We start from the raw sequence: 23,313 nt of genomic DNA on the forward strand, positions 1-23,313 counted from the left end.
TAATCGAATGGCTAAATGATTTCTGATTTGGTTAATTTTTTGCAAGGTTAATCTTTGAATGGAAACTTAAAATATGAATAATTTGGATTATGAAATTACATTGTGTAGTGGGCCCAAAATGGTGTTTAGTGTTATATTATCTTATTAACTAGTTAGTTCTAGAGTATTTTTGTAACTATATATACATAAACAATGTTAGGTATATATAACATTATAGAGTAATTAATAAGTCATAATAGACTTAGTGTATATGGTTTATGGTTTAGAAATTAGAATTGTATGCTTGGGTTTTAAGTTTTAACTTATTACAGTGTATATGATATTTAATGGAGTTTATGGTTTAGAGTATAGAGTATAGGGCATATACCATATACTAAAATTGTATATATATAATATACTAATTTTATTATATAGGGTATAACTAAAATTATATACTAAAACATTATTATATATATAGAATATAGGTCATAGGGTTTAGCTAGGTTAATATTAATTTTATTATCTAAAATGTGTGCAAAAATGTGTATAAAAATGGTATAAATATGTATAAAAAGGGTATAAAAATGTGTATATATTTTTTTTAATTGTTCGGTCCGATTTGGTTAAATGGAGTGTGAAATTGGAACTGGTCCGGTCTAATTTTCTTCCTGATGTTGACTTTTTTTGGTCAACATGATTTTTTTGATTTTTTATCGGTCCGATTAGGGGTGGGTCGGTGTCGGTAACCGAACCGCCAGCCACATACCGTCGACCGACTGACTAGGGTCGAAATGGGCAAAACGCCAACCGCTGCTGCCACCGACTCTATCGGTGAACCGACTGTCGGTGAAACCGCAAGTGACGGTCGGATCGGTTCGAAATGGATCCAAACCGACCACCTTAGGGCATCTATTTGGGTGTGGCTGTGCGATGGTTGCAGGACTTGCAGGTTGAAGAAGAAGAAGAAGCTGCAGCGGCATCTGAGGTTGTCCATCGCGGCGACGGCATCTAAGGTCGTCCATCGCAGCGGCGAGGTTGCAGCAGTCGAAGAAGAAAGGTCGTCCATCGTGGCGGCGAGGTTGCAGGTTGAAGAAGAAGAAGAAGTTGCTGCGCGCCAGAAACTAGGAGAGGAGAAAAAGAGAAACCAGGAGAGGAGAAGAAGAAGAAGAAGAAGAAGAAGAAGAAGCTGCTTGCTTCCAAAAACCAAGAGAGAAGAAGAAGATGAAGAAGGGTCGGTCGGTGCGGTTTACTGACGGTGTGGGGGTTTAGAAGCCGCCTCCGCCTCCGCCCCCTGTCAGATCGGTTAGAAAACCGCAACCAATGTGTCGGCTCTCGTCGGAGCGGTTGCTGGGCGGATCGGTCGCGTCGATTTTTCGAGTGCGATTCGATTATAGCGGTATTTCGACCCACCCCTAGGTCCGATCCAGCCAATTTTTTCGATGCACGGTTTAATACCCACCCTACTTTTGACTCTCGGTAGTTGAACACCTGAAACTTTCCTACATGATATTTTTATTTTCAAGTTAATTTTGTTTTTTTTTTCTTTAAAGGATTTTGTTGTCGAAATTTTTGTTTTTTTCCCCTCTAATTGTTTAGAAATAGCTTGTAAAAGAAAATGAATGCAGACAACTAATTTTATTTGATACCTTTTACATATTAGTATATTACATATTTAAAAGATTCATTTCTCCAAAAATATCTCAAAGGGTCAAAGTGTAGACCCCCGTTTTTTGTTGGGCCAACCTTGATAGTTAAAAATGCCCATGTTGGTTCTTTCACTTTAGTTTCCATCACTAAAAGGCTAAAAGCAGTGTTACAAAATCCAAACCCCTTGAACAAATGTGTGAGGGAGAGAGAGAGAGAGAGAGAGAGAGAGAGAGAGAGAGAGACATAAATCCGCCTCCCAGTACATATCAGAATTTTGTTAGATTCTATTACAAAGTATATTGTTGAATGAAGAAAATCAAATAAAGGTCACAAGAGCCTGTCACGGTAGCACAGATCAGTCTCTCTGTAGGGTGAAAACCAAGAGATGCCCAAGTTGAAACTACTTGGGTTAAATTGATCTACCCACCCAAAACAACCTGTTTGATTGTAACAAATTCATACTTGGTGAAAGTGAAACATAAGATACTTGAAAAATTTCTACAAATAACATTCTAAATTCAAAACCATCCCCGTCATCGGTCATCCTCACCATTATCATACAGTCATAATACATACAAATAGATGAACTACCAAATTTCTGTTGGTCAACATGCCACAAAGACTTTCCCTGTCAAAACATTATCATTCATGAAGCAACTTAAAAAACCAAGGGATCAATTATTTCAATGCCTTGGAGGACCAACCAACATCTCCCCATGAAAGGCCTAATAAGATGCTAATACATTCCTCCTGTGGATTGTCAAGATATTTTTACTCATCAAATGGGTAAAAATATGAAAACATGTACTGTGAAAGAAGAAAACTGAAAAGCTCCATACAGACAACGGATGACAGCTCATTACAGACATGAGTATATCTGGTCTCAGCAATCCTGTAGAAAGAAAGTCGAATAAAAAAAGAATGGTCAAAAGAAGATTAAACTTAAATCCCTTGAAAATTGGTAAAAAAGGAACAAATTCATATCCAATACTTCCAATCTAAAGGAAAGGGTGCACAACTCCATGTTAGAAGACAAGGGAATAATGAGAAAAAATAGGCCTTACTTGAAAACAATTATTAACGTTGGAAATAACGTGTGTGCGCGCACGCGTGTGTGTGATAAATTTCCTCAAAAGTTATAAAGTTCCAGTAAATATTACACCATGTATTTCCAGATCAGCTTTGAATTATTCAATTCACATTGGTATTAATAGTAATTAGTAATCCTCCCAAATGCTAGGGATCAACATAAGAAAGATTCGGTATAAAATTGGTTGATAAGGGAAAATGTTTCACATTGGTACCCAATTCAATAAAAATAATTTTGAAAAGACTACTAATAACAATATTTATTTCTCATATATGGTTACTCCAATAATGATAACTATACTAATTAGAAAATCATCAATACTGGCATATTGAATTACAAGTAACAATTAAGGTTATAAAGTACCAAATCCTTGTTCTTTCCCATTTTGAGTGAGCAATGTATATAGAGACTTTACAAAAGTAGCTAGGCAAGTAAGGCTATACTAATGTAGGCCAACATTGGCATGGGCACCTAATGTCTAGAGTTTTCAAAACTCTGTAATATTAAAAACTAGAGTATCATAATGAACGTGAAACAATTGAAATAATTGTGGGAAATTATATTATAATCTGAATAAGACTGAAACAACTAACTTTACCAGGAAAAGTAAGGAAATCAGCCCATATGCAGGTCATCATCATCTGAAGACTCAACCCGTAGAGGTCCCTTAAGACCATCTACATTATCACCAAGAAGCTCGCGAGATGCTTTCTCGAGAAATTCCTTGGCAGCAGACTGAACTGATCGTTTATTAGGTGATTCATACTTCCTCTTCTTTGGAACATTCCTCTCCAGATACTTAATCTTTGGCCCATCTCCTCTACTGATGTCTCTCATGCTTTGCTTCTGATCTAAACAAAATCAACAATGCTTGAGTGAATATCAAGGTGTGTAAAAGTCATGATCTTGACATAAAAGGTAAATGATCACCTACCTGGGGTGAGGTCTGGCAAAGAATGCTCAATGAAACGGGTCGCTGCCTGATAGTTTAAAGTAGTAGATGGTCGCAACGGTGCTTGAACAAAATCAATTTGTCAAATGTAAAGACTATAAAACCCCACCAATCAAAGAAGCATGGTAAATACAAAATGAAAATTTGCAAACAATTTGATATCTGAAACAGATAACTTGAGTTACAGCAATCGCCATCCATCCATCATATATGTCATATGAAGCAATAGTGCATCACTTTCCTTCTTGTATACAGCATTACTTGAGCATGCTAAGCACAGTCGTTCACGCGCACGTGGGAAACTGGCAGCCATTTATCAATGTGGGTCCACCTAAATCACTGTCACCCACGTGCATGTAAGCGACTGTGCTTATAATAACTATGAGACAACAATTTACAAGGGGGACTATCAATACTGGAACTTCCAAATAAGAGTATATACCTTTACTCAAATCTATGAACCGCTCTAGCTTCTCCTGATACAATCTCAACCTCTCCTACATGAATGGGACAAGGAAAAGAAAAGTTAATGTATCCAACTTCTTTTGATAAAACAATTAAGCAAACCATGCAATCCCAAAATTATGAGGTAATATACCCTCACATGCATAAACCCAGAAACAATATCCAAAATGGACAAGCCACAACCAGTAAATGTTTAAAATGTAGCTACAATTGTGGCCAAAAAAACAACTTCAAGAATTAGATAAAAATACAATAATTAGCAAACCTACAAGCTCAGTTTTGACGGGATGGTCATCTGGGTCTACTCCATTACACCTCAACCTCACTGGAAAACAAAAGAGAAATCAACTAAAACCAACAACTAATTCACAAAGAAAGACATAAAAAATCACAATCAAATGGGAATTAATCCAAAATTGAGTAAAAGGGAAACCAAAGACATACACGCGAACAGGGTCGTAGTGGCCTTGGCGAACAAGAGCAGCGACTGAGCTCGCTCGATAGGCGGCATTTCGGCGAGGAGGTCTGGGTCGGAGAGAGACAAGAATTGTTGCAAGTGGGGTCGTACTTGTTCAACATGGGCCAAGGTTCTGTTCACTGATCCCATCACTGAATCTGGTACTACCTTGCTTCCTTCCATTGTTCTATGACTCTGTGACACAAAAATGAAGAAGAATCTCAAAGAGTGTGACAACTTAGACAGTGAATATTCTCAGACACTCTCTCTCTATGAACCTTTTGGGGGCGCTAGGGCTTTGTGTGCTTGGATTCTCTGGAAACAGGCTTATGGCGGCAGTTCAGAGGATTTTAATCCGGTTCTCGTTTGCCACGACAAGGATGACTCACAACTCACAGACCTTTTTCTTTTTATCTTATTTTTTTATTAAATTTTTATTTTCCACTCTTATCTCATATATATATTGTCTTCTAATTTTTATTTTAAACCAAATTTAACAATAATTTTTATAATTCATTAAGACATACACTAAGAGAGAGTCTTGGGTGGGGCTGGAATGCCACTCACCTAATGAGACTCCCATTTATATTTTGACACATGTCAAGTTTTTATCCAGTGGACCCTGCCTTCCTCTCTCTCGTTCTCTTCAACACCGGCCACCACCCAGGCAGCCATGAATGCTCTTGCAGCCACCAACCGCAACTTTCGCCATGCAGCTCGCATTCTTGGACTAAATTCTAAGCTTGAGAAAAGCCTTTAGATTCCTTTCAGAGAAATCAAAGTAATTGTCATTTGCTCATTCTATAAATTATTCTTTGATTTTCCTTCATTGTTTTTTTTTTTTTTTTTTTTTCTGTTGGGTTTTTATGCGTTTGATTTTGCATATTGAGTGTACTATTCCAAAAGACGATGGCACTCTGGTTTCCTATGTTGGATTTAGATTCCAACATGACAATGCTCGTGGGCCAATGAAAGGAGGAACTCGTTGACAGTGACCATCCCCTCCCCGGCCCGCCCTGCCCAGCCCCATCCCCGCCTCGCCCAGCCCCATCTCGGCCCGCCCCCACCCAGATCGGAGAGAGTGAGTGAGCAGAGAGAGAAAGGGAGAGGAGAGAGATCGGAGTGAGTGAGCAGAAAGAGAGAGAGAGGAGAGGAGAGGAGAGATAGGAAAAGGGACAGAGAAGAGAAAGGGGAGGTTGTTGTCGGGGAGCCGGAGATGTTCACGGCAGCTGGATAAAAAAAATTGCAGAGAGAAAAGGCAGGGAAGCGGAAGAGGGCAGAGAAGTTTTGGTCCAGCTGAATTAAAAAAATGACAGATGTCAAAATGTAAATGGCAGTCTCATTATGTGAGTGGCATTCCAGCCCCACCCAAGACTTTCTCCATACACTAATGGTATGTGATTTTAACTTTCATAGACTTTTTATTTTTTTATTTTTTTATCAAGACAATATTTGAAGATTTAACTTGAAACCTCAAATATAATAGGTAAATTTTCTTAATTATTATAACTTGAACTCTAAAGTCTCTAATGTAATCAGTAAATCTTTTTAATTATGACAGTATGAGCTTTTTGCAATTTTTTTTTTATAAAAGAAACATTTAACAATTTAAAGAAAATATCTATGAACAGTATATAGATTTAAAGATAAATTAGAAAACTAATGACTATGACGCTAGTTTTTTTTGTAGAAAGAGATTTTATGTTCAAATCTTATCGATGATTAATTAAAAAAATTAGTTAGAAAATATATTTCTAAATTGACAAAAGTAGATAATATAATTTCCACCTAATTATGAAATAAAAATTGATATTTCATGTTATTTCCTTTTTTTTTTGCTAAGAATTTTAATACCCTTTTCTCTTGATTATTGTTTATCGAGAAAAAGGAAAAAGAATTTGGAGCCAAACAAAAGAACGCAATATCCAAAACCACCCATCCACCACACCAAATATGCGATTACATTACATCCCTACAGCCATGGAGTACCCAATTAACAATAGCTTCTCCAAATTCAAAAGCTGACTGCTACGAGCCATACTCGATTCCATCTTGTACCATAGCAGCAAAGCAAGCCTTCAGCTTTCTTTCTTTCTCTCTCACACACACAACGGAAAGTACATGCCATTTCTTCTGTGAACAAAATGCACATGCCGTCTTTGATTTCTGTGAGTTACTCACTTATGCTCATTCATTAGTTCATAATATATTCTCTATGGCACTGTTGATAGTCTGCTCTTCAAGTATGTGCTGCAGTAGTATCAATTACAGTCTTGCTTTTACTGACCGTAGGATATTTGCTATAAGCCATACTGGTTCTTTAAAAGAAAGGAACTGTGGAAAGTTGAAGGTTTGGACATGTGGGTCTTTGGGGAACTTGTATAGAAAGAGGAAAAAACGGATGGGTTTTTGTGGGTTTTCGATGAAAAGGCCACAGGAGGTGGTGGTGGTGAAGAAAAAGCCAAAAAATGCAGTGTCTTCTGAGGAAGTTGTGACTGTTCTGAGGTCGATTTCGGACCTGAATTCTGCTTTTTCTTACTTTAAGTCAATTGCTGAGTTGCCTAGTGTTGTTCACACCACTGAAACTTGCAATTACATGCTTGAAGTCTTGAGGGTTCATAAGAGGGTGAAGGATATGGCTTTTGTGTTTGATTTAATGCAAAAGCAGATCATAAATAGGAGTTTGGACACTTACCTTACTATATTTAAGGGTCTTGATATAAGAGGTGGGATTCGACAAGCACCATCTGCTCTTGAAACTATGCGAAAAGCTGGGTTTATCTTGAATGCGTATTCATACAATGGGTTGATCTATATGCTTATTCAGTCTGGGTATTGTAGGGAGGCTTTGGAGGTGTATGAAAGAGTGGTGTCAGAAGGGATTAAGCCTAGCCTGAAGACTTACTCAGCACTTATGGTGGCATTGGGAAAGAGAAGGGATATTAAAACTGTTATGGGATTGCTAAAAGAGATGGAAAGTTTGGGACTGAGGCCTAATGTTTATACTTTTACTATATGCATTAGAGTACTTGGGAGGGCTGGGAAAATTGATGAGGCATATGAAATTTTCAAGAGAATGGATGAGGAGGGATGTGGCCCGGATGTTATCACTTATACAGTTCTCATTGATGCTCTTTGTAATGCAGGTAAACTTGATAATGCCAAAGAGTTGTTTGCAAAAATGAAAGCCAGTGGTCATAAACCTGACCAAGTAACCTACATTACTCTGCTGGACAAGTTTAGTGACTGTAAAGACTTGGAGACAGTGAAAGAATTTTGGAGTCAAATGGAAGCTGATGGATATGCTCCTGATGTGGTTACTTTCACCATACTTGTTGAAGCTTTTTGCAAAGCCGGAAATGTCGAAGAAGCGTTTAATACGTTGGACATCATGAGGAAACAAGGGGTGTCACCAAATCTTCATACTTACAACACGTTAATTTGTGGACTTCTGCGGTTATGTAGGTTGGATGAGGCATTGAAACTTTTCAATAGTATGGAATCTCTAGGTGTTGCACCTACTGCTTACACATACATCCTTTTCATTGACTACTATGGAAAATGTGGTAACTCTGGAAAAGCTATTGAGGCATTTGAGAGGATGAAAGCTAGAGGCATTGTTCCTAATATTGTTGCGTGTAATGCATCTTTGTATGGTCTTGCTGAAGAGGGTAGACTTCAAGAAGCGCAACATATTTATAATGAGCTCGTATATAGTGGGCTTTCCCCAGATTCAGTAACTTATAACATGATGATGAAGTGCTATAGTAAGGTGGGGAAAATAGATGAAGCCATCAAGTTACTCTCAGAGATGAAAAGAAATGGGTGCGAAGCAGATGTAATTATAGTTAATTCTTTGATTGACATGCTTTACAAGGCTGACCGAGTAGATGAAGCATGGGAAATGTTTTACAGAATGAAGGAAATGGAGCTCACTCCAACAGTTGTGACCTACAACACGTTACTCGCTGCATTAGGGAAAGAAGGTCAAGTCCAAAAAACCATTGAAATGTTCGAGAATATGACTGAACAAGGGTGTCCTCCAAACACAATAACTTTCAACACACTCCTAAATTGCCTTTGCAAGAATGATGAGGTTAATTTGGCCTTGAAAATGCTTTGCACAATGACCGCAATGAATTGCAGTCCTGATGTTTTGACGTATAACACTATAATATATGGCTTCATCAGAGAAAACAGAATTAGTTATGCTTTCTGGTTCTTTCATCAGATGAAGAAATCACTATTTCCTGATCAAATAACATTGTGCACCCTCCTTCCCGGCTTAGTAAAGGATGGGCGCATTGAGGATGCTTTCAAAATTGCTGAGGACTTCATAAATCAGGTTTGGGTTCAAGCAGACAGACCTTTTTGGGAAGATTTGATGGGAGGGATTTTGATTGAAGCTGAAATTGACAGAGCCATTTTATTTGCTGAAAGGCTGGTATCTGAGAGGATTTGCCTAAATGACTCTGTAATGATACCTCTAATCAGAGTTTTGTGTACGCGTAGGAAAGCTCTTGATGCTCAAAACTTATTTGAGAAATTTACTAAAACTTTCGGAATTAAGCCAACACTAGAAGCATATAACTGTTTGATTGAATGGCTTCTTAAAGACCGCTCCACTGAAAGAGCTTGGGATCTATTCAAGGAGATGAAAAATGCTGGTTGTGCCCCTGATGTATTCACCTACAACTTGTTACTTGATGCTCATGGGAAGTCTGGGAACATCACTGAACTCTTCGAATTGTACGAGGAGATGATTTGTAGGGGATGCAAGCCTAACACCATAACCCACAATATAGTAATCTCCAGTCTTGTGAAATCTGATAGTCTAAATAGGGCTATAGATCTATATTATGATCTTGTAAGTAGTGATTTCTCTCCCTCACCTTGTACATATGGCCCTCTCATAGATGGACTTTTCAAGTCAGGAAGACTAGAGGAAGCAATGCATTTCTTTGAGGAGATGGCGCACTATGGATGCAAGCCTAATTGTGCTATTTTCAATATTGTTATAAATGGCTTTGCGAAAACAGGTGATGTGGAAACTGCTTGTGACTTGTTTAGAAGGATGATTAAAGAAGGTATAAGACCAGACTTGAAGTCTTACACCATTCTTGTGGATTGCCTCTGCCAGGCAGGGAGAGTGGATGATGCTCTGCACTATTTTGAGGAGTTAAAACAAAGCGGCATTGATCCTGACTCAATTTCCTACAACCTTATGATTAATGGACTTGGAAGATCACAGAGGGTAGAGGAAGCTCTCACTCTTTATGATGAAATGCGGACTAGAGGAATTACTCCTGATCTTTACACATACAATTCATTAATACTCAATCTTGGACTTGCTGGAATGGTAGAACAAGCAGGGAGGATTTACGAAGAACTACAACTTGTGGGTCTTGAACCTGATGTATTTACCTACAATGCTCTCATTCGACTGTATAGCACGTCTGGAAACCCAGATCATGCTTATGCAATCTACAAGAACATGATGGTCGGGGGCTGCAGCCCCAATGTAGGAACATTTGCACAGCTTCCTAATCAAACTTAACTTATCTCTGTATCTGAGGTATGTGGTAGTACTTTTTTTTTTTTTTTTTTCTTTCTTAAACCCTTGTATCATCTAGAAACCTATCACTGAAAATTTACTTCCAAAAGCATCGTTTTGGGGTTTTTTCTCAAACTTCTATCTGCACTCAACTTTTTTCAGGTTGTTTTACCCCAATCACAGTTGATGATCTTGGTGATGACCAAGCGCATACAAATTCAATTTTGGTGGTGTTGACTATTGTTCATCTGAGCCTAGATGTGTATTTACATGGAAGTAACATGTTATGGATGTCTTCCAAGTTATTTGTGATTACCGCCTGTATACTCTATAAGGTTCCTGTTACATATAGTGTAAATGCTGTATCTATATTATCTTTTTCCTACCTGCTATGTTCAAATATACTGTTTCCGTCATCGTTTTGTAATGGTCATAACAAATTATTATATGGAGCTAATGCATATATGATGCATCAAAATATGAATACATTATGAAATATCATCTTTCTGAGATTGTTTTGTGAAGATTAATTGGAAGAGTTTCGCTTGTCCCCTCTACAAGATAATGAATGTCTCACCAAAGATGACATGAAAAGTGATAAACTGGTATGAAAGTATTGCGAAGTGGATTCCATCGTAGGCATCTGTGAAACTGAAGTAGAATGCTGCGTAAATCAAACTTTCAGAATGTAAATAAAGACGGATTCGTTATCTTTGTGCATCTCCCTTTTTTTTTTTTTTTTTGGCCTGTTTGTGGATCTCCCTTTAACAATGTGCATTTCTCGGTAATGAAATTAATGATTTACATGTTATCACTTATCAGGCTCTGGGGTAAAGACCTATTACTGAGGCCACACTATCTCAAGCCAAAGTAGGCACCATATATAACAATTGACAAGCTTACACTAACTGTAATCTGTTATATGAATTCACGCAAGTCTAAAATAGAGACCACATGCAATATAGTTCCCTCCAAAGGATTAATCATCATCATTATCACCAAGATATCATAAACTTCCATCACACCAAGAACACACGCATAATAAAACCTGAAAACCGATACACAAGTATTTTTAAATTTTTCATTGAAAAAGGATTGAAAGACGATCACCTCAAGTAAAAAGGTTGAATTGTATTTATCTGTAGCAATGGCAATGACGATTGTATTTTATCCATTACCCAAACAAAGGAATTTAAACATTCATAGCAACCTGATCTTGTTCAATTTTTTTCTTTCCAACTATTTTGTCGTTGATTAAACAATTTTTAGGTTTCTTCTCTACTCTCATGGGCTCCCAAACTATTTCTTCTCCTCTCCTTGCAGCTCCTTCCTGCAAACCTTCGGAGGGTTCATTTAGACCAACTCCACTGGCATCACTTTTCCTCTTCCTTGCATAATGTTTGGGTTGTACATTGGAATTCTGATTTTGGACAACTTTTGGTTCGGTTTCTGCAGATTTTAACTTCAAGAGATGCTTATGCCTTCGCCTCAAAAATCTGAAGAGAAAAGCAAAACCTTAGGTTACAAACATCTCTTAATTTCCTACTCTCTGACCAAAACCAGAAAAACAAACATCGTACCCAATTTCAGCCAAAAGGATATCTCTTTTCTGCTTTGTAGCTTCCAATTTCTTCTTCTTTGATACAAATTCCTATTAAAAGATAAAAAGAAACCATTCTCAATTTAGTGATACAATAAAAAACCCAATTAAATACTTGATTGCTGCCAAAACTGTAGGAAAAAAAAGAAGAAGAAGTATATGTTATTCTATTTCGGTTCTAAAAGTATTTGATTTTGAATTCACCATTGGCGAATTTGGGAGTTCAACTACTAGAAAGTTAAAAACTTCCTCACCTAAGTATCTTACAACTGTTAGTCTAAAATTCAGGTCAGTTTATCATTCTAATATTCTATCGATTCAGAATTTTATTTCTCAATCCTCCTCTTCTCAATGGCAAACTAACAAGAAGGTCAAACAATTATCATAACAAATAAAGCTAAATTAGAATCGACACTAAAAAGGTGATTAGAAACAGAGAATTTCAGACAGAGATATCAAAATCAATAAGAGGAAAGAAACCCAATTAAAAAGAACTAACCTTCTGTCGTTCAAGGTAATCTTGCAGAAGACTTTGATGTCTAAACTTAGACCTAGCCTCTTCATCAACCGGTTGAGATTGGTGAGAATTAACAGAGACCCTTTTCATCTTACTCTTCAGAATTGCATCCCAGCATCAAAATCGCAAATTAAGCACATACATAACAAAACTCCTCCAGAGAGAAAAGCTATCAAAATTCAGAACTCCATGGTAAAACAGCTTGGAGTTTTAGGCAAAGATATCGCAAACCCAACTCGACAAGGCTTGAGATTTAGAAGGAGAAGGAGAGAAGGAATAAGAAAAGTAATTATGGAAAGAGATGGTTTGTGTATCTTGGATATGCCTTAGGGTCTGTGAAACTCTGGGTTTGTGAGAACCCGAAAAGGCCCATGAAGGTCGGAGATAAGAGTACAACTAATGAGTGATGAAGATGGAATGTACAGAAGGGCAATTGCGGGAAATAAAGTTTTGTTTTTGAGAAAGAGAGGGGTGGTTGGAGTTGGAGGACATTTGAAGACATATCTATCCTTGCCATTTTTCTCTTTTGTTTTTCTCCTCGCTCTACATAAATTTTGGTCCAGCTGGGCCATTTTAGATAGAGAAAGAGAGGTAAGTGTCCTTGTTTATATATGTTGGGGGCTTGCTTGGCTTTTGGGTAGAGAGAGAAAGTCAGAAAGAGGAATGGTGCAGAAAAAGGCAGTAGATAAAATGGCTGCTGTTTGCTCATGGGTTGCAGTTGTAGCCTTCTAGCTAAGAAGGCCTTACATGGGGATTGAGATGGTGGTGCTTGGTAACAAACAAAAGTCTGAAAGTACCAAAATGCCCTGTTGGGAATTTCAGACATTTTTTTGCTTACAAGACTTTTCTTTTGGCCAGCTGTTTATGTTAGAAGACTTTTTTGATTTTAGCTACAAGACTTGAGAGTTCAGACATGTGAGAATGGAAAAGAACATATGTTGAATTCTCAAAATACACGTGCAATATTTCAAGACTTTTTATTTAATTGCTAAATGCTAATGAAGTTGTGTGAGCCTGTGAGGGTATTAATTATGAGGGAAGTTTTTTTTTATGGTATGGCAACAAGTGTATGTCAATGTTTTTGAAATAAACACAAGAATCTGACCCTTGCAATTGGAAAAAACTATGCAATAAATTTTATTATAGGAAAGGTGGTTGTTTTGATTTAAGATAAATGATACAAGCTTTTAAGCGTGCAACCCAGGGATTCCGTTCCTTTTATCTAATGGACAAGAATGACTAGTCCCATATGGAACAATTAGTAGTAAAACCTATGAACTTGAACAACAATTCTAAACTAGTGGCCGAAATCTTTTACAAATTCATGTGGAACTACATATACAATAGCTAGTTGCTCTTATCTTCATTTATAATCAGATGAAGATACTTCCAAAAACATACGACAACAACAAAGAGCAATCGACTACACAGTACTAGGCATTAGCAGACTAAACTTTCCTCATGATTGTAAAAGCCATTCTCTTCCTGCTACCTTTGTCCCTCTTCAACATTCTTCGTTGGCAGCTTTGTTTCAACTTCTTGGGCATGCTCAGGTTTGGTGGATATGGCTATGACAGCCCCTCCATGCTTCCGCAGCAAGTTCATGTGCTTCTTCCCATTCTGATGCTTTGCCATTAGAGCTTCACTAGCAGTTCCTACCCCACACATCTGGCACCAGAATTTATGATTCTTCTGCGTTTCATCAATTGGTAATTCACCATCACATGTCTCCTCTAGTGATTTATTAGCACTTCTTGATGCCACCTTGGCCTTGTGTTTCTTCCCTTTGAGGTGATCTTCCAAGTTCCAAACGACGTTCATACGTGGTTGTCACTTGACAGAGCACACAGCTCCATTTCTTTTGCGTTTTCTTAACATTGCTAGATAAACCAGCTCGTTCCTCTCCTGTATGATTGTATCAGCTTTCCTCTTCTCCCCAACATTCGACCTCACAGACTTTGTCTGCATAACATGCATGTCACTGTATAGAACATTGCATAAAATGCTTCAACAAAACCACCATGGTACTCAGACCAATTAATGCAGCTAGAATGGAAATTCAAGAAATTAGAAAAATGCATGCACAGTTGCACTCATTAATGTGGAATCGAAAATCTACACAGAATCATCCATACTTTCCTCCAAGCATATTCATCTGTCTACTTTTTCAATTAAAGTATAGTTCTTTAATGGAATTGCAGCAACGTATCTGGTGGAAACCCTGTTCAGTACTATGATATTAAGATCCCCATAGGGTACGTCTCTCGCATAAGCTTGGCTAGTCCTCTTACAATGGGTTGACATAGTGTAAGTTCCAATAATGATCACAATTCATTCAAGACAAAGACATAGTGTAGATTATTCACTTTGTCCATGCATCAGTGTTCTCCCCCTCAAAAAGATCTTTCCTTTTCTCTCTATTATTAATTGCTGATCTACCCTTCTGACACCTTTATTTACAGCTCAAACCCTTCACTAGCCAAGCTCAATTTCATGAAGTTGAAGAACCAACTCCAGGGGTCTGCTAATGTTTTATCACAGAAGAAGATCAATGATGAGTAGTGTGTGTGTGTGTGTGTGAGAGAGAGAGAGAGAGAGAGAGAGAGAGAGAGAGAGATCATGATCGCAAACGGCTCGAAATGAATCATAATGTCATCTCGCTAGCTCCATTCTTCCACATCTTCTTGAATTTCATTTCCAGCCATTCATTCATAACCAAATAGTTGGAAATTTGCAAATGGAGAGAATTCTAATCTCATATTCTAACAGACAGGTTTTAGCTTGTCCCATGATGATGTTTGGGAGTGGTGAACAAAGCATTCAATTTCAGCGATCCATTCTGGTTATAATACGGCAACATCATCTGCTATATGAAATATGTTACTAAAAAATCTAAATGACTCCCACATATAAAATGTGAAAACCAAAGAAAACAATCTTTCAAAAAAATACACCTTGACATTTTCGGACACTGCTGGTGTTGGGACTGTTGGCTTGTTATCTTGGAGCAGTGGCTCATTAACAAGCCCATTGCACTGTGGCGCCACCGAAGGCAAGCTCCCCTCACCAACCGCCAAATTACCAAAAGCCCCATCTTCTCAGTAACTCACACCACCCAATCCCGCCTCCGCCAACCTTTTCTGCATAAGAGGGAAATGACCAAAATACCCATATTCCTGTCAACCCAGTAGTGGCGGCAAGCTCAAACCCAAATGGGGCGACCCAAAAGTTAAAGAATGGGTGGAATCGAACACCGTGGAGCGACGGGCTTTGATGAGAGCAAGCTCGAGCTGTGTCTCGAGCATCAGCTCCCTCCTGACCTCGGCTTCCAGCTGGCGCTGCCTAGCGATCTCCGCCATCACTATCTCTTGCCAAAATCTCCGTATCTCTTATGTGGAGGAGCAGTGAGCTGACCAAGTGGGAATGTGGGTAGAGGATCGGTCGTCGTTTACTAGGACGTTGAACTCCATCTCCTCCATGGCCAATGTAGACTAAGTCATTGTTACACATGACATCATGATGGTCTAGTACTTCAGCTTGGATCCCCTTTTTTCTGTTTTTTTTTCTTCAAATTATTTTAATGGTTACGGAGTAAAACTTCTATATAACAGTAACAAGTATTTAACCTTTATGACTACGTGCAAAATCAAAGATAAACACAAGGAGCATATACATCACTAATAGGCATAGTGATAATGAAAGAAACATATATTAAATTATCTTATTTCTTGAGCTGATTCATGACACAGAGAGGTATGGATGAGAAAAGAAATGATGATGATATTAAACAGCTCAAATATAGGGTAGATGCTGCTGTTGTTCAAACAGTTGGTTGACTTGTCATTATCTGTACATACTATTCAAGTTGTGATATTCTTGCATTTCAAGCATAAGCAAACATTCACGAGCAGAAAAACGAATTTTACTAAATACTGATCCATTCATCTTCATGCTAAACCATCATCTACAGTTACGAATCTGAGAAACCATTTCTTTTGAAAGAGTAAAACGCAATGAAAGCTCTTGTAATTCATGGTCCAAGGCAGCCACTAATTCGATTCAATTTCACCTGACTTTGAATCACTTCCTGCTGCTTCGACTGGCGAGTATTGGTCATTTGCAGATTCAGTGGACCGAAGGGGCTTCTTGAACTGCACCAAGATCATGGTCATGTTATCGCATCCCTCACCACCAGCAGTCGATGGCGCCAAACACTTGTCAAGGACCCTCTCACACACCACAGATAGCTTGCTTTCCTGCATGATTTACAATGATAAGTGTCAATGAGAAGCAAAAAAAAAAAAAAAAGCACCACTTCAATTGCATTCCGAGAATGTTGTGCTTGCTTTCAAACCAAAAGAAGAAAAAGAAAGGGAGAGAGATATGTGCTTACCGAGCTTAGTTGTTCATGTATAAAATCTACCAGTTGCTGGCTTGACATGCAATCCCTGTAAGAAATTACAAAAGCAACAATCACTACTTGTATATTAATATCAACTCAGATTCAGACAAGCATCCATATATTTTGGGAAGAAATTAGCAATAAAATTTACAGTGTGAATTAAATTTACACGTACCAAATGCCATCACATGCTAGCACAATAAATTCATCATCATCACAAAGTTCAACCTGATTACAAAATCATCAAATAAATTAAAATAGAAGAAAACCAATTATTGTTTGTAAAATTTTCGTTTTGAAAAGACAACGGCTACTAAAACAGTTATAAGTAACTTGGAAATGTAGATAGCCCCAAAACCACCATTTTATCAAACCCATGATATATTAAATATATATATATATATATCTTGTCAAAATGTCAACATTGCAAGTATATACATACAGTGTTTATATCCGGACTTGCAGTTACAATTTGCTTTTCAGCTGGCAAAAATTTATTCTGCTTGAATTCCATGTCACCTGCGGTATGTGCAAAACTAATATAAGAATGGGAACTACATAAACTATCTATTAAGATCCCTCCACAAACATGCATATGCATGCACACACATAATGTAACATACACATGTCAATAGGTGTGTGTGTGTGTGTGTGTGTGTGTGTGTGTGTGAGCACACGCATGCATGTGGGCATTTCTTCCAATTAGGAAGTGTTCAGTCTTTCTTCTGGCGCAGTTTCATACTTCCAAATCATATCCACAAGTTTAAATTTCGAACGTTATAATTTAAAGCCTTTTGGTAATTGAAATTTCAAAAAGCAAGAATATTCAGGCAGTGAAATTACCTATAGCTCTTGCAAGATTCAAACTGCCATTGACCCGTCCTGCGTGAATAAAACCACCAGCTTTTAAAATCCTCTCCTTCTCAAGCTCAAGATCAGGTTTGTGATCTCTTGACAGATTATATGCCTGAAAAGGAGAAGTCACAATCAGAAAACTATATACAATGTTCAACGAGAATCAAGAACAAAGGAATTTTCTCAATTATAGGCATGACAACACCTTTATATACCCTTGTAATTTAAGTTAAAAGGTCATCACTTTTAACCATTTGATATTGAAAAAGCAAAATCTTACTTGTGTCTTTTAAGCAATCAACATAACAAGCATGCAGAAGAACAACAGAAAATAATAAATTACCTGACCCTTCCTAGATATCACACAACGAGAATCACCAGCATTTGCAACAACAAGTTGCTTGTTTCTAAGAATTGCAACGCAGGCTGTGCTCCCAGAAGTTGGACCAGTAAAATCAGAGTGAGGTCCCTGAAAAACATAATTGAGTTTAAATTATGGAATGCATAGACATCATGAAACCAAATGAAACAAATCATTTGTATGGTTGACCCAAATCAACAATGGTATGTGTATGTTTGTGTGCAGGCCTGTCCCTATATATTATTAGATAATCTCTTGGTGCCTCTGGTTCCATCCTAAACTATGTTTTGTATGAGGAATTCTAAATAAGAGTCAAAGATTGGATTAGAAGAATGGAAAATGGAAGGGATGGAAAGGAGTTCATCTCTCCCTCTTGTTGTTGATAGAATTTGAGCATTCAACCCAAAACCAATTAGCAATGGGTGGAGAGGCCTAAGACCTTATAAGCACATATGCTAAGCTCTAGTTTTCCAATGTGGGACATTGCTCCACATTACTCTCAACAATTGTTAGGTTGGAGAGGGAAAGAATTGGGTTTGTTTGGATATAAAGTGAGGAAAAATAATATAAAGTAATATTATTATTTTATCATGGTCTGTTTTAATATTAAAGTACAGAACTGTAAATTTGCAACATAGGCATGGGCCCGTGCTTGCCTTCCTCCAATCTGCCCAGTTTTGGACAGTTTAAAACTGTGGGACTGGAGGGGTTTGTCATCCTTCCTCTCTACCTTTTCTCCCTTCTACCTTCCTACCTACCAATCAAGCTTCATTCTCTCCCTTTTCCTTCCACCTACATCTTTCCTTTCACCTTTCCCCTATATCAAACATGGTGCTAGGTTTAGCAGGGAGGATATATTCTAACAAGCATATAAATTGTCACTGAATGATTAAATGCTGAATAACAAGAAGAATTCTAGTACTCAAATAAATATTCAAATAAACCAGACCAAGCATATCAGAATCTGCTCTACATAAGGATATTAACTTCAATCAACTTTATGGTTCTTGCACCTACCTCCTCAAAAGCCCAATCATCAGCTTGATCATTACCCTCACTGCTCCTTGGAGACCAAATTAACCCTTCTATCATGCCAGTAAACTTGTTTATCTTATCTCCCAAAACAGCTAACTCTCTCCAACCCCTTTGTCCACGCATCATTTCATCCATTCTGCATAATCAAACGAACAACACCTTAAACCTCAAAAAAACAAAAAAAAATATAATAAGACCATTAACTATAAAGGTAGGCACTAAACTCTAGTTTTTTTATTGTTAAAAAATTTACACTTTTACAGTTTGAATTCTTATCATAAGAAAAACCATGTACGGTTTGAACAGGTATTACTATCTCAAGTATTCTATGATCTTATTAGGATCCAGAACAATAAAGGCCTAAACCCATACAGCCAATATTTTGCCTCTATAAGCTCAAGCCACTTTAAAGCAGCATCTCCCACAATTAAAGCTACACAATGTGGTCAGGTCTTTCTTCAGCAGGATGACACATATTTAAGACTAGGTTAAACACTTAAATAAGTCACTACTTGAAATCATTAACATATAATTACAATAGCGGAACTTTGAGAGGACAGTAAAAAATTATTAAGCCATAGCCTGCATTTTCTCAGGATCCAAGCATAGACCACTCTTTTCACACACACTTACCATGCAAAGACTATTACTAATACTTTTTAAAGTCTATAATTGTACAACAAACTAAAGTACAAGGATTATCAAGTATAAAGTAGTCGGAATCATTACAGGTATGAATCACATACACAAGGCTATTGACGCTTCCCTTTACAATATAGCACCATTCTCACATTTGTACTCGCCCCCTCCATTCAAAAAATGGTAAAAGGCAACTTAATTTAAGTAGACTAAAGGTGTAACCTGAAGAAAGCTTTTTGAACAGAAGTTCCTATGTCTCCTGCTGCATATGCATCATTCTTGAGCACTTGTCGGTGAAGATACTTCGAACAGAATTTAGCAACTACCTTGCCTAAAAGAATATTGGACTTAGTTGAGTATTAATACTATAGATGCAAATTATTGCTAATATACTTCACAGACAACATATGTAGGTCTGATCACAAAGCAGAAGGCATTCATTCTTTGTAACAATGGCACAGTAAAAAAAATACTAACCATTACATTGATAAAAACTAGTCATCTAGCATACATACAGATACCTGAACTTTCCAATTCTTACCTCCATGGCCATCATACACACCAAAGAATGAGGTGGATGCATCCAGATCGGGATATGCAGCATGCTAAAAAAAGAAATCATCACAGTAACAAACAGCATATTAATGATACCACGTGATTTCTCAAAACAAAGTAAATAATCATAGAAACTTCCCACTTATACAGGGTGCACAGATTTTGAAGAATCCAGGAAAGTTGTTAGTTTTTACAACAATTTATCAAAAAGAAATTAAACACAGAAAAAAGTTGGTAGAGAGAGAATGGGAAGTCTTTTATTAGAACCCAAGCAGGATGGGTTCTTCCAATTGGGGAAGCAAGTACCGAATTGTGAACATTCACATTGTCACAGAATAATTGACTTCTTTCCTAATTAAAAAAGTAAATAAGAACCCCCCAAGTAGAATTTAGGATTACGCATTTGATTGAACATGTCAAGTAATATCAAACTCAGCTGAATCCTAATTATAGCATGCTACGCAAAAAGGGCAAAGTTAAAAGATTATATCTTCTGAAAATGTACATAACAGGATTTATTTTCTCAACATAACTTCAATAGGAAGAGCAGAGGTTTATTTACTCACAGCATCCTCCATGGTTGCACGCCATCCTTGCATGGACGATAAACCATATTTGACGCAGTCATTCTCACCATCTTCAGAGAACTTGTCAGTTTTGGGAGTGCTGAGATATATACCCATTCCAATCTAAATTTAAATAAGAACTCAATCAGGCACTATATCCCTTTCTCCAACAACCAAAAGAGCTTAGTAATAACTATATGCAAGTTAAAAAAATGCAGGTCACAAAACGCATTAGGACTTCTAGAAAATCAAAATGTTACTATTTGGTAATGAAGATAGATAGACATCACCAGTCAGCCTCTGTTTACTATTTGGTAATTTTTACTAAGGCAAGAATTTGCCAGTTTTTTGTAACTCCTTTTCCTATGTTATCCTATCATATTCCAAGCTATACAAGATTGGATCGATTTGGTCACAGACGCCCGCAGTATTACACGTATTAAATATATAAAATCACAAAATTTAGAATTGGAAACAATAAATATATAAAATAATAATAACAATCATCAAGATCAACCTTTTTTTTTTCCATTATCATCAAGATCAACTTAAACCAGACAGTATATCAAAAACCCATATTTCAAAAAAGAAAAAGAAACAAAATTTACATTCAAAAGGCAACAATAATCAAGAATTCAAGATTAACCAAAAGTAAGAAAGACCTAGATGCTAATTTGTAAACTATAGACTAAAATTAACCAAAAAAAAAAATATATATATATATATACACAAGAGAGTTGAGGTTCCCTCACATGCCCAGCTGGGGCGTCCGTACAGAGCTAAAGATCAGAATCCGAGTGAAAGAAACAGCTCAAAGAATGGTGTTTGGGGGTTGGGAAGTGAGTCCTTGTGAGTTTTCAGGCTTGAAGACAGTCTTTCTGAGGTTTCACAAAAGAGTCAGCAAGAAGATTCTTCACGGAATCTGAGAGAAAACGAGAAGCAAAGAAATGGATGATAGTATCAATAATTCAAAAAATGACAGAGCAACGGAGAGAGAGAGAGAGAGAGAGAGAGAGAGAGAGAGTCAAAAGACTCAAAACAGCAAATTCATCGGAGAAGAGAGAGAAAAATATGACTTTTTTGGAAGACTGAATAAGCTTTTGAAATTTGGGAAATTCGGGTCACACTGTCGATGGGGATTTTACAGTATTTTCAAGCTCACCTCTTTCTCTCTGTGTCTGGATCTCTCACACGTAGACACATACATTGTACATTACACATTTACACACGCCCACCTCTACCTCTATCTTTCTTTCATTTTCTTTTTTCTTTTTTTCTTTTTTACTAATTTTCTTTCTCTTTCTTCTTATTAACTACAAACGAAAACAAAAACAGAAAACAACCCACCTCTTCAATCTGGAAGTGGACGCTGAAGCAGGAGTTCTAATGTGTTTCAAGTTGTCTTTATACCCATGTCGGCATGAAAGACAATAAAGTCATGTTAAATTCGTTATCTATCAATCACCCACTTCTATACCAAACAAACAAAAGAAAGGCTCCTACTTTGCTCCATTTTGTACCCATGGAGGTAGCAGCGGCCAACCTCATTAAATTATGAAAAGTAATTTATTTTTTGTCTATATTTATGATTTATATTTTTTATTAATTAGATTTTAATTACAATATTTACTTAGATTCATTATAATAAATTAATAATATCAAAAGCACTAATTATTATTAACTTTCAGCTACTAGCTAATGCGGCACATAATTTTTTTATAGTAGATAAATGTCAAAGTAATAGGTAGAGTTTGGTATTACATCAATGTCAGTATGACACTAAAGTTTAATATTTTAGGGTTCAACCCAATCCTTAATTTGCATACAAGATTCCTTTCGTGCCAACAGTTTTCCTAAAAATAAGAATTGGAAGTTTAATATGTATCTCTATGTTTTGACTAGCGTCAAAGCCAAGTACGAGTCATGGAATTAAGGCCTCAAATCCCAAAATAAAAAGTCAAAGTTTATAGGAGACATGGAATTAAGTTGAACAGAAAATTTAAATAATTTATATAATAATGTTGAGCAGCATTCCAATCAATTCGGAATTTGTACAAACATGAAATATAATGAGCTATGCTAGTATGCTACATTGCTACTCATCTTACGGAAAGATACTTGTACAAAATGGTAAATAATCATACTTTGTTACCGTATGTAAAATTAATGCATACTTATTACTTTAATTATTATGATTAATTATTAATTAACATATTATATGTTATCGAGTGATGTGATTAGAAGCCGTAATTCCTCTAATACTATTATATTACTCATTCAACCATATGGGGTTGGAGGCAAATGCAAATCACCCATCTCTTTAAGGACGAAAAATGTAAAAATCTCTCATATTCTATATTGTTTCTGCATCCATATCTCGGCATTAGAAAATGAGTCAAGTAACAATAAATTTTTCTGGGGAGGTTATAATCAAGGGTTTTAAATTTCGAAGTTTTCGGCGAAATTTCGCCGAAAATTTCGTTTTTTTAGGGGTTCTGAAATTTTAACACGGATTCGACTAAATTTCGAAAAATTCGCCGAAATTTCAAAATTTCGCTTTAACCCAGAAACGGAGAAAGAGAGAGAGAGATCTTGGGCGGGGGCAGGGGGTGGCGGCGGCAGGGGGTGGCCGGGGGGCG

General features: G+C 37.0%; 4 protein-coding genes across 5 annotated transcripts; 1 reads left to right on the forward strand and 3 right to left on the reverse strand.

The window, feature by feature from the left end:
- Positions 1-1,883: 1,883 nt before the first annotated feature.
- LOC147278379 (Sas10/Utp3/C1D family) lies at positions 1,884-4,999 on the reverse strand. The gene is made up of 7 exons (XM_086251295.1): positions 4,869-4,999; positions 4,578-4,785; positions 4,403-4,458; positions 4,111-4,165; positions 3,651-3,731; positions 3,315-3,567; positions 1,884-2,518 (listed from the first exon to the last, which is right to left on the reverse strand). The coding sequence occupies exons 2-6, from the start codon at positions 4,771-4,773 to the stop codon at positions 3,332-3,334; spliced, it is 624 nt and encodes a 207-aa protein (XP_086107421.1). The 5' UTR covers positions 4,774-4,785; positions 4,869-4,999; the 3' UTR covers positions 1,884-2,518; positions 3,315-3,331.
- A 1,504-nt stretch (positions 5,000-6,503) lies between these two features.
- PGR3 (proton gradient regulation 3) lies at positions 6,504-10,668 on the forward strand. 2 transcript variants are annotated; one of them, XM_086251390.1, is made up of 3 exons: positions 6,504-6,758; positions 6,883-10,165; positions 10,307-10,668. In XM_086251390.1, exon 2 carries the CDS (start codon positions 6,992-6,994, stop codon positions 10,145-10,147), a length of 3,156 nt encoding a protein of 1,051 aa, XP_086107516.1. In that variant the 5' UTR covers positions 6,504-6,758; positions 6,883-6,991; the 3' UTR covers positions 10,148-10,165; positions 10,307-10,668. The 2 variants fall into 2 exon arrangements, with proteins under 2 accessions (XP_086107516.1, XP_086107515.1); XM_086251389.1 differs by having other exon boundaries at positions 6,504-10,165.
- A 587-nt stretch (positions 10,669-11,255) lies between these two features.
- On the reverse strand, positions 11,256-12,972 carry LOC147278381 (uncharacterized). Its single transcript, XM_086251723.1, has 3 exons — positions 12,244-12,972; positions 11,725-11,795; positions 11,256-11,640 (listed from the first exon to the last, which is right to left on the reverse strand). Exons 1-3 carry the CDS (start codon positions 12,349-12,351, stop codon positions 11,337-11,339), a joined length of 483 nt encoding a protein of 160 aa, XP_086107849.1. The 5' UTR covers positions 12,352-12,972; the 3' UTR covers positions 11,256-11,336.
- A 3,045-nt stretch (positions 12,973-16,017) lies between these two features.
- Positions 16,018-21,839, reverse strand: LOC147278382 (Protein phosphatase 2C family protein). Its single transcript, XM_086249819.1, has 11 exons — positions 21,427-21,839; positions 20,675-20,797; positions 20,095-20,158; positions 19,776-19,884; positions 18,897-19,050; positions 17,862-17,987; positions 17,507-17,630; positions 17,106-17,182; positions 16,839-16,891; positions 16,655-16,709; positions 16,018-16,517 (listed from the first exon to the last, which is right to left on the reverse strand). Exons 2-11 carry the CDS (start codon positions 20,789-20,791, stop codon positions 16,311-16,313), a joined length of 1,086 nt encoding a protein of 361 aa, XP_086105945.1. The 5' UTR covers positions 20,792-20,797; positions 21,427-21,839; the 3' UTR covers positions 16,018-16,310.
- Between the last annotated feature and the right edge of the window lie 1,474 nt (positions 21,840-23,313).

This window comes from Dryas octopetala, chromosome 7 (assembly GCF_963921425.1).
Source record: "Dryas octopetala chromosome 7, drDryOcto1.1, whole genome shotgun sequence".
NCBI classification, from domain to species: Eukaryota; Viridiplantae; Streptophyta; class Magnoliopsida; order Rosales; family Rosaceae; genus Dryas; species Dryas octopetala.

What these genes read in the sequence shown, in the direction of transcription:
- LOC147278379 (XM_086251295.1), bottom strand. Translation starts at nt 4,773, where the DNA reads ATGGAAGGAAGCAAGGTAGTACCAGATTCAGTGATGGGATCAGTGAAC. An exon ending in CACTACGACCCTGTTCGCGT is followed by an intron (nt 4,459 to 4,577) that starts GTATGTCTTTGG and finishes TTTGTTTTCCAG; the next exon opens with TGAGGTTGAGGTGTAATGGA. An exon ending in GTTCATAGATTTGAGTAAAG is followed by an intron (nt 3,732 to 4,110) that starts GTATATACTCTT and finishes ATTTTGTTCAAG; the next exon opens with CACCGTTGCGACCATCTACT.
- PGR3 (XM_086251389.1), top strand. Translation starts at nt 6,806, where the DNA reads ATGGCACTGTTGATAGTCTGCTCTTCAAGTATGTGCTGCAGTAGTATC.
- LOC147278381 (XM_086251723.1), bottom strand. Translation starts at nt 12,351, where the DNA reads ATGAAAAGGGTCTCTGTTAATTCTCACCAATCTCAACCGGTTGATGAA. An exon ending in ATTACCTTGAACGACAGAAG is followed by an intron (nt 11,796 to 12,243) that starts GTTAGTTCTTTT and finishes ATCTTTTAATAG; the next exon opens with GAATTTGTATCAAAGAAGAA. An exon ending in ATCCTTTTGGCTGAAATTGG is followed by an intron (nt 11,641 to 11,724) that starts GTACGATGTTTG and finishes TTTTCTCTTCAG; the next exon opens with ATTTTTGAGGCGAAGGCATA.
- LOC147278382 (XM_086249819.1), bottom strand. Translation starts at nt 20,791, where the DNA reads ATGGGTATATATCTCAGCACTCCCAAAACTGACAAGTTCTCTGAAGAT. An exon ending in ATGATTGGGCTTTTGAGGAG is followed by an intron (nt 17,988 to 18,896) that starts GTAGGTGCAAGA and finishes TATGTTTTTCAG; the next exon opens with GGACCTCACTCTGATTTTAC. An exon ending in CTAGCATGTGATGGCATTTG is followed by an intron (nt 16,710 to 16,838) that starts GTACGTGTAAAT and finishes AATTTCTTACAG; the next exon opens with GGATTGCATGTCAAGCCAGC.